The following is a 9,406-nucleotide window of genomic DNA, read 5'->3' as shown; positions in this document are numbered from 1 at the left end:
CCCTTGGCCTTTGCCTGCCTGTGTGTGACCAGCCCTCTCCCAGCATTTACACTCTGGACTCTCCATCCCAGCTGCCCTTCCAGGCTCTGTGCCACCTGCCAGGCCCTCTACCCCAAGTGTCCGGCCACACCCTCAGCTGCACAGACACCCCAGCCACTGACCAGGTGGTGTCTGGACTCAGACCATCGCCTTGCCAGGCAGCACGGGCATGGTATGGCATTGCTGTGTCCTCCCCGTCCCCGTACCAAGGGTGGGCTCTCAGTGTCTCCTGGCAACTATGGGAACGATGTGGTCTATTTAGCACGTAGCGAGGCGGGGGCTGCTGTGGAGGGCCACAGGTGCTGGCTGAGTGTGCCCCTTCCACCGCCCCTCTTTGTTCTGCACTCCCAGCTGCTGCCAGGAGGCATGTGTCTGGCGGCAGAAGCCGGGCCTGTGCCCTGTCTGTGGCCAGGCAGGGCTGGAGTGCTGTTGGCTGCTGGTGCCCAGAGCCATCCCATGGCCACAGTGGATGTGGCAGTGGAGCCACTGGGCCACCAGCAGATGGCATCCAGATGTGGGCCAGCCCCTCTATGCCAGCAGCTGGTATCACCCGCAGAGTTGCTGGGAGTCACTGGCTGGCCCTGTTTTTTTAAAGATTTATTTTTTATTATTTTTTTTATTGGAAAGGCGGATAGACAGAGAGGAAGATCTTCCATCTGATGATTCACTCCCCAAGTGAGCGCAACGGCCAATGCTATGCCGATCCGAAGCCAGGAGCCTCTTCCGGGTCTCCCACGCGGGTGCAGGGTCCCAAAGCTTTGGGCCGTCCTCAACTGCTTTCCCAGGCCACAGGCAGGGAGCTGGATGGGAAGCGGGGCCACCAGGACTAGAACCGGCGCCCATATGGGATCCCGGGCGTGCAAGGCGAGGACCTTAACCACTGCGCCACCGCGCCGGGCCCTCTGCTAGCTTTTGTATGAGAAGCAGCTGTGCTGAAAACTCCAGAGTGGGATTACCCGGGCAGGATTCTTGGCATATTGCCCCATTGATTGACTCGCTCTCTGCCCATCCTCTGTGCCCTCCTGGCGCGGCCTGGCCCTAGCACCCACCTCTTCTCCCTGGCTCCCCTGCCCAGAGTGGGCAATCTGCCCCTCATGCACCTGCCCAGCCCCCTCCTGCCTCCTTCTGGCTGTGCTGCTTATCAGCATCCATCCCTGCCCTGTCCCAGGCCCACTGCTTGTCCACGGTGCCCTTAACTGCTGGGGAGTGTCTCGCTTCTGGTCCAGGAGGCGTTGCCATAGAAACCTGTGGGATGAGGCAGCATCTGGGCCAGAGTCTCAGTAAGCAGGTGCTCCCGGGGCCCCTGCAGGAAGGGGTTGTGGAGGAGTACAGTGGTACCTCCGGCCCAGCACGGCCCTGTCTCCATCACATGTTCCCCCTGGAGTCCCTGGAGCTGCGTTTGGGGACAGCACAGGAGCTGAGCAGAAGCCTGAGGGTGCTGGGCATGACTGTCTGGGTGTGGCCCTGCCTATCAGGGAGGCACTCACCCCTGCACTGCCCTCACGGGCCCCGGGACTTTGGGTGTCCAGCCTCCTCGTCTTTGGGAGGACTAAGTGCTGCTCCATCAGGCTGTCCTCAGGGTTGCACCCCATGGGAGGTGCAGCCACACTGTGCTCTGGGCCTGGGTGTCTCCTGTTCACCTCTGGGCTGGAAGCCCGCGGCTGTCAGAGCAGTGTGGACCAGCCCTGGGGCCTTCCTCACCCCCTCACAAGAGGCTGCGGGCCTGTGCCTGCCCTCTCACCATGGCGGGACTCGGGTGAGGGGCTCAGCTTGGCCTTTCACCATGGCGGGACTCGGGTGGAGGGCTCGGCCTGGCCTCTCACCATGGTGGGACTTGGGTGGGGGGCTCGGCCTGGCCTTTCACCATGGCGGGACTTGGGTAGGGGGCTCGGCTTGCCCTCTCACCGTGGCAGAACTTGGCAGGCGGCTCAGCACATGGTGCTCCCCAGAAGTGTGATACAGAGAACACTGTAGAAAAGTAGAAGTTTTTCATTCCTACTAGCTTTTTTTTTTTTTTCTTTTTACAAAGCATCTAGAAGTTTGCCCTCTGTAGATAGCCGGCTATCAGATAAGTCAGGAGGTTAAGACCAAAGGTTGCTGGCACAGACCATGAAAGAGGAGAAGGGGAGTGTCGGATGTGGCCAGCCAGGCACTGGGGGATAGCAACTGCCCAGTGGGGTGAAGGCCTTTGCTTAAGTCAAGGGGTCACTCGTGGTGGCGGCACCAGGAAGACTTTCCCAAGGCTTGGGCACCATGCCCTTCCCACCATGACCTGGACTTTGGAGTGTCGCCCATCTCCCTCAGTCCTGAGCCATGTTCTGGACAGGAGCAGGGCCAGACTGGCATTGCTGGGGCCTGGGAGCAGGCATGGTGTGCACCATGTGAGGCAGCTCCCTGGCAGGTGGACTAACAGCCAAAGGCCCTTCCACTGGGACTTCCCGTGCTGAAGGCCCAGCTGCCCAGGCTGGCCCGTGCCCAGGAGGCACGTTTGCAGAGCTGGCTGCTGTCGAGGGTGAGTGCAAGGCATGGGGGCACTGTGGACCCGTGGGGTTACTCTCATTCTACTCTGTAATTACACGTCCATGTGCCCCTCACGTAATAAACGTTTTTAAGCCAAGGAAACCATTCTGGATCTGGCTGGGATTTTTTGTGTTTTTAGTTTCCTAATGAAGCAACACCATCTGCTAGTTCATTGCTAAATGCCCATAGCAGCTGAAGCTGGGCAGAGTTCAAGCCAGAGCCTTCATTCACCCAGGTGTGAGGGGTCCAGGTGCCTGGGCTGTCACCAGCAGGGAGTGGGATCCAGGCTTCCCACCTTGGGACTTGGGTGTGTTACACTCTAGAATAGCTATGGGCCCCTGGACCTGGTCTCTCCAGTCTTGGTGTACCCACCCTTGTTGGGCGTAGGTGCGGGGAGCAGGAGGGGCCCACGGGACATCCAGAAGGGTGTCCAGTGTGGCCCTTGCCTCCATGTCCCTCTGGAGCTGGTGTGTCCTTGGACCCCTTCGGCAGAAGCAAGTAGAAATGTGGGCCTGCCTCTGCCTGCAGGCGCTTGGCAAGATGCATTACTCACTGGGAGGTTTGGGTTTAATGTTCAACCTGGCTTGGGGCAGCCGGGCAAGGGCCAGCACGGCTCAAGCCTGCAGTTGCTGACTGGCCTGGGAAGGGCAGGCTTCCCTGGGCTTGCCCTGGATGAGCTCTAGCTGACCCACTGCCTTGTGTTCTGGGACAGAGCCAGCCAAAGGTGCCCTGCCGGTCTCTCTCTTCCTGGGGAGGAAGGGGCTGGACTTTCCAGGAATGCACAGTGGGACGGTGTTTGCACTCTTCTCAGAAGCCCTTGGTTTGGCTTCTTTCCCATGGGGACCCTTGCGACGGCAGCCTCTGAACTTAGGCCAGAAAGAACCGAAAGCAGACATTTGGGCTTCACTGCACAGCAGCAGAGAGGTGGAGCAGCTGGGCTCCGCCTGCAGCCCAGACGGCCACAGTGTGGTCTGTCCATGCCTCCATTGGCAGGGAGCCCTGGCAGGCCTGCACAGGGGCTGTATGCCAGGCGAGCCTCTGTGACCCCACTGCTGGGTGCGGGGAGGTGGGAGCCAGGGTTTACAGAACGAGAAGTCCCTAGTCCGGCAGTGTTGAGGTGCTGCCTGGCACTTCAGCAGGATCCCCATCATGTGTGTTTTTCCACATGAAGCAGAGGGGTGCTGTCTGGACGCTGTCCTGTGAAGGGAAGGATGCATGCCGAATGCTAACAGTTGTGTGTGTTTGTAGATTCATTCATGTTGCAAAGAAGAGTGACAGAGAGAGATCGTCAGTCCACTGGTTCCCTTCCCCAGGGTCGAGCCAAAAGTCGGGCCCGTGTGGGTGCAGGGTCTCCTGTTCTTAAGTCACTGTCTGCAGCCTTCCAGGCACATTCCCAGGGCGCTGAATCTGTTATGGGATCTTCTCCGATGCTGTCATGTGGGACACAGGCTTCCCAGGCAGTGGCTCAGCCTGCAGGGCCACAACCCTTCCAGCATTTCTTGGTAGCAAGAGAATAGGCTTTGAGAGCATAGTAACAGCTTTATTTACTTACTTGAAAGGTAGAGTGACAGAGAGCGATTTCCCTTCCACTGGTTCACTGCTCGAAGTGGCCACAGCAGCCAGGGTTGGGTCAGGCCAAAGCAGGAGCTCCAGCCAGGGAGAGCCCAGCTCCTGGGCCACCCTCCACTGCCTTTCCCAGGAGCATCAGCAGGGAGCTAGATCAGAAGTAGAGTAAGCCCAATGGAAGGCTGGCAGCTCTGGGCCGTGGTGCAGGCCTGGGCATGCTGGCTCAGGTTTCTCAAGCCTCAGAGCTGGGATGCCCCTTGCAGTGCTTGCCAGGGCTTCCCGCACTGCAGCCCCAGGTAGGTCTCGTCGCATCCCAGTGCAGTTGTGGGCCCCCTAGGAGGGGTGTTCTTTTACTTCACAGAAAGTCGCCCCAGGAGGGTGACATGTGACACATCCAACACGTGCAGTGAAAGTGTCTTTCACCCTGCAGGGTACAGCATGTCAGGTGGGCTTCCAGAACAACCCCCGCGAGGGCGCTGCTCGGTCTAGCCGCCCCACCACCCTTCCAGGCACCCCAGGCACCATGGACGCCCCTGGATACAACTGCTTTGTGGACAGAGACAAGATGGACGCTGCCATCCCAGACCTGGGGCCCAAGGAGCTGAGCTGCTCTGAGCTGCAGGAGCTGAAGCAACTGGCACGGCAGGGCTACTGGGCGCAGAGCCATGGCCTGAGGGCAAAGGTGTACCAGCGTCTGATCCGAGACATCCCCTGCCGCACGGTCACACCAGACGCCAGTGTGTACAGCGACATCGTGGGCAAGATCGTGGGCAAACACAGCGGCAGCAGCCTGCCCCTGCCCGAGTTCGTGGACAACACACAGGTGCCCAGCTACTGCCTGAACACACGGGGCGAGGGTGCCGTACGCAAGATCCTCCTGTGCATTGCCAACCAGTTCCCCGACATCTCCTTCTGCCCCGCCCTGCCCGCCGTGGTGGCACTGCTGCTGCATTACAGCCTGGACGAGGCCGAGTGCTTCGAGAAGACCTGCCGTATCCTGGCCTGCAACGACCCTGGCCGGAAGCTCATCGACCAGAGCTTCCTGGCCTTCGAGTCGTCCTGCATGACCTTCGGGGACCTGGTGAACAAGTACTGCCAGGCGGCCCACAAGCTCATGGTGGCCGTGTCCGAGGACGTCCTCCAGGTTTACTCGGACTGGCAGCGCTGGCTCTTCGGCGAGCTTCCCCTCAGCCACTTTGCCCGTGTTTTCGATGTCTTCCTGGTGGAAGGCTACAAGGTGCTCTACCGTGTGGCCCTGGCCATCCTCAAGTTCTTCCACAAGGTGAGAGCCGGACAGCCCCTTGAGTCGGACAACGTGAGGCAGGACATCCGTGCCTTTGTCAAGGACATCGGCCGGACTGTGTCCCCAGAGAAGCTGCTGGAGAAGGCCTTCGCCATCCGCCTCTTCTCCCGCAAGGAGATCCAGCTGCTGCAGATGGCCAACGAAACAGCTCTGAAGCAGAAGGGCATCACAGTGAAGCAGAAGAGGTAGGTGGGGAGCCCGGGGCCTCCTGGGCTGCAGTGCCATCTGTCTCCGTGTGTGGAGCATGGAGGGCCTCCCTGGGTACGGCCTGGCAGAGTGGGGTTGGGAATGAGGCCCCAGCCTGAGCGGGAAGGGCTGAGGGCGCCCCAGCCGTGGGTGTACTGACTGCCATGCTGTGGGCATGGCCTGAGGCACAGGCGTCCAGGGCCCTGCTGGGCACTAACCTCTGCTTGTCTGTTTTCTTTTCCTTATTCTTTGTGTCCATTGCTTCCTCCTGTTTCTCAGTGTCTCGCTTTCTAGAAGGTAGGTCTGAAACCACAGCTCCACGCCTGGCTGCCCTGTCCCTCTGTTGGCCGGCTCTGCTGCCCTGTCCCTCTGCTGGCCGGCTCTGCTGTCCTCCCTCTGCTGGCTGCCTCTCCCCTGCTGGCTTCCGCAGGGCTGTCTGTCCATCGTTGGCCTCTGTCTACCTCTGTGGCTCTCTCTGCTGTGATAGGCTGTCCCAAAGAGTGTCTCGCCACAGCTGACTCTTCCTGTGCCCTGAGTTCCTAGAAAAAGGTGCTCTGTCCCCAGTGGGCTGGGCACTGCCCCCTCTTGGGAGTGGGTCGGGAGGTGGGCCCAGGGAATGGCCCATCGGGTTCCTGCCACGCCAGCTCCTGGGATTAAGCTGTGTGCCTGGTCAAGCAGGTGACATGGGCTCCCAGGTTTAACTGCAGAGGCCGACTCTGGGGTGAGGGCACAGTCGGGGCCAGGGCCGGCTCAGCCCTGTGCGCTCTCCCCAGGCAGTTTGTGCACCTGGCCGTGCACGCTGAGAACTTCCGCTCAGAGATCGTCAGTGTGAAGGAGATGAGAGACATCTGGTCCTGGGTCCCCGAGCGTTTTGCCCTCTGCCAGCCGCTCCTGCTCTTCTCCTCCCTCCAGCACGGCTACAGCCTAGCCAGGTGAGAGGGCTGCACGGCAGCCTGGACGTCTGGCAGCCTGCCTCTTCCCGGGGCCTGAGCCCGGGACCTCCTTTTTGGGCTCCTGGCATTTCCAGACCTCCTGGACTTGAGGCTTGCTGCACTTTGCACCCCAGGTTGGAGCCCTTCTTGGGGGCCAACATGCAGGAGGCAGAATCTCCCAGCCTTGGTTGGAGGAGAACCCCGTGGGGACTGACCCCAACCTCACCGTCTGCCCTAGTCCCTGCCCAAGTTGGTCCCCAATGAGCACAACCCCTCGGTGTGCTGGCCACTGGGCACCCTGCCCCAAGGCGACTGTTCAGGGTGTATTGGTGACCTTCTCACCCCCTCACGTCATCCAGCGGTTGACCAGGTGACACAGCAGAGCTGGCCAAGCCCCCAGCCCAGCCCCAGTCGTGGCCCGTGGGCACTGTGACAGAACTTCACCCGCCCCCACCAGGGACCCCGCCAAGTGCTGAGCACCGTGCTGGCCGCCCCGAGCTGCCCCCTGCACTGGCTTCCGAGGACACGCTGAGCCTGCTGTGGCCAGGACCTGCTCCTCTGGTTCTCTTCCCAGGGGCTCCTGGCGCCGGGCTCTGCCCGTAAGGACATCTGCGAGGAGGCCCTTCCTGGCATCACAGGGGAGTGGCCTGGGCCGACAGAGAGGGGCCAGATGCCCAGGGGAGAGGGAGCCATGGGCAGCCCAGGCCGAGGGGAGGTGTGGGGAGGCCTGCAGGCTGCTGCGGCCATCAGCAACTCCATGCTCTCGGGCCAGGTTTTATTTCCAGTGTGAAGGACATGAGCCAACCTTGCTGCTCATCAAGACCACGCAGAAGGAGGTGAGGGGCTGGGAGCGTCCTCTGAGCTCAGGGGCGGGGCCTGGGGGCTGTGGGAGGGGCTGGGGGGCGGGAGCGTCCTCTGAGCTCAGAGCCGGGGCGGGGCCTGGGGGCTGTGGGAGGGGCTGGGGGGCGGGAGCGTCCTCTGAGCTCAGAGCCGGGGCGGGGCCTGGGGGCTGTGGGAGGGGCCTGGGGGGGCGGGAGCATCCTCTGAGCTCAGGGGCGGGGCCTGGGGTTTGTGGGCGGGGTATGGGGGCGGGAGGGTCCTCTGAGCTCAGGGGCGGGGCTTGGGGGCTGTGGGAGGGGCCTGGGGGCTGTGGGAGGGGCCTGGAGGCGGGAGCGTCCTGTGAGCTCAGAGCCGGGGCGGGGCCTGGGAGCTGTGGGCGGGGCCCTCACAGCCAGTATCCTCCCAGGTGTGCGGTGCCTACCTGTCCACAGACTGGAGCGAGAGGAACAAGTTTGGAGGCAAACTAGGCTTCTTTGGGACAGGAGAATGCTTTGTGTTCAGGGTGAGTGCGGCTAAGCGGGCCCCCAGGGCCGCCCTACCACCACGCCCTGTCCTGTGTCCCCCTCTTCCCCCTGTGTAGTCCCTGGGGTGAGAAGGGGAGCAGGAAGGGCCCAGGGGCTCGGTGTGCGGCGGCTCACGCTGCCCTCCCCTCAGCTGCAGCCCGAGGTGCAGCGCTATGAGTGGGTGGTCATCAAGCACCCGGAACTGACCAAGCCGGCGCCCCTCACGCCCTCAGAGACCTCTGCCTCCTCCCAACTCGTCCACTCCGTCTCCTCGGACCCTGCCGACCGGCTGTCACCGTTCCTGGCTGCCCGGCACTTCAACCTGCCCTCGAAGACCGAGTCCATGTTTATGGCTGGCGGCAACGACTGCCTCATTGTTGGTGGGTACCTGCTCCCCTGTCCCGGGCTGGGCCCACGGCCTGGGAAGGAGGCACAGGGACTGAGCAGCTGAAGCCCCTGTGCTGGCCCTGGCAGGTCCTGGCGACAGGTGCCCCATCTGAGCCCCTGTGGTGGCTGAGCAAGGGACCCCAGGTGGTTGGGATGGGCCAGGCCTGGGGGCACGAGGGCAGAAGCAGGGTCGGCTCGTGCTTCAGAATGGGCCACTGGCAGGATGAGGATGGCAGAGACTGGCCGTGTGCAGGCAGTGAGGCACAGTGGAGGGCCGTGGCAGGAAGGCAGCTGCTGACCTGAGTATCCTGCAGGGGGAGGGGGCGGCCAAGCTCTCTACATCGATGGGGACCTGAACCGGGGCCGCACAGGGCACTGTGACACCTTCAACAACCAGCCGCTGTGTGCTGAGAACTTCCTCATCGCTGCCGTGGAGGCCTGGGGCTTCCAGGACCCTGACACCCAGTGAGCAACCACTGCAGGTGAGTGGGCCTGGAGGCCAGCCCAGGCTCCAGGAGCCCTGGCTGTGCCCCCTGGAGCACCTTGTACTGGGTGGCGGGGTGTGGGTGGAGCTGTCTGCCCTGGGAAGGCCTGAGGAGCCATTGCCAAGTACCGGCCTGTGCTGCCCCCTCTTGGCGGTACATGGGACCGCTCTCTGGTGAGATCTCTGCCCACCCAGGAGTGCCTGGCCCCTAGGGACTGGAAAGCTGACCATGCGTTCCATGTTTCTGCAGAGCCTGAAGCTGTCATGGGCCTCACTGTGCAGTTACACCCAGGGAACCTGTGTCACTTGGTCCCCAGCCATCCTGCTGCATCTCCACAGCCTGAACCAGAGGACCCTTAGAGCCTGCCACCCTCACCTAGCCCCATGCTCCCCCAAGGGCCCTGTGGTCACTGAGCAGCCCTTGCCCACTGCAGGCCCCTCCTGTGAGACCCTGTCCTCTGCAGCCTGGAGCAGCCTCATCAGGTGGACTCTGCCAAGCCCTACAGTGAGCATCCTGCCTGAGGCCCCTCTTCTTCAGCTGGTCCTGAGGGTCTGGGTCCTGTGGACGCAGGGACAGTCCGAGCCCTGAGTGGTGTGCAGGCTGAGGCCGCTGGGCTCCACCCTTCCCCCTGTGTGTCCTGTGTGT

The 9,406-nt window shown here is 62.3% G+C and overlaps 1 protein-coding gene across 3 annotated transcripts; it reads left to right on the top strand.

Annotated features, from left to right (window-relative positions):
* The first annotated feature begins 4,561 nt into the window (after positions 1 to 4,561).
* On the top strand, positions 4,562 to 9,203 carry LOC121166824 (TBC1 domain family member 24). 3 transcript variants are annotated; one of them, XM_040996114.1, is made up of 8 exons: positions 4,562 to 5,613; positions 5,894 to 5,911; positions 6,388 to 6,546; positions 7,319 to 7,382; positions 7,793 to 7,888; positions 8,041 to 8,269; positions 8,591 to 8,758; positions 9,011 to 9,203. In XM_040996114.1, exons 1-7 carry the CDS (start codon positions 4,649 to 4,651, stop codon positions 8,743 to 8,745), a joined length of 1,686 nt encoding a protein of 561 aa, XP_040852048.1. In that variant the 5' UTR covers positions 4,562 to 4,648; the 3' UTR covers positions 8,746 to 8,758; positions 9,011 to 9,203. The 3 variants fall into 3 exon arrangements, with proteins under 3 accessions (XP_040852048.1, XP_040852049.1, XP_040852050.1); XM_040996115.1 differs by lacking the exon at positions 5,894 to 5,911; XM_040996116.1 differs by lacking the exons at positions 5,894 to 5,911; positions 9,011 to 9,203 and having other exon boundaries at positions 8,123 to 8,269; positions 8,591 to 8,727.
* Positions 9,204 to 9,406: the final 203 nt, after the last annotated feature.

This window comes from Ochotona curzoniae, unplaced genomic scaffold, assembly GCF_017591425.1.
Source record: "Ochotona curzoniae isolate NIBS_2020 unplaced genomic scaffold, NIBS_Ocur_1.0 patch242, whole genome shotgun sequence".
Taxonomy (NCBI): domain Eukaryota; kingdom Metazoa; phylum Chordata; class Mammalia; order Lagomorpha; family Ochotonidae; genus Ochotona; species Ochotona curzoniae.
The sequence above is the reverse complement of the archived record's forward strand: the minus strand, read 5'-3'. Positions and strand labels throughout refer to the sequence as shown.

What these genes read in the sequence shown, in the direction of transcription:
- LOC121166824 (XM_040996114.1), top strand. Translation starts at nt 4,649, where the DNA reads ATGGACGCCCCTGGATACAACTGCTTTGTGGACAGAGACAAGATGGAC. An exon ending in CACGGCTACAGCCTAGCCAG is followed by an intron (nt 6,547 to 7,318) that starts GTGAGAGGGCTG and finishes CTCTCGGGCCAG; the next exon opens with GTTTTATTTCCAGTGTGAAG. An exon ending in TCAAGACCACGCAGAAGGAG is followed by an intron (nt 7,383 to 7,792) that starts GTGAGGGGCTGG and finishes GTATCCTCCCAG; the next exon opens with GTGTGCGGTGCCTACCTGTC.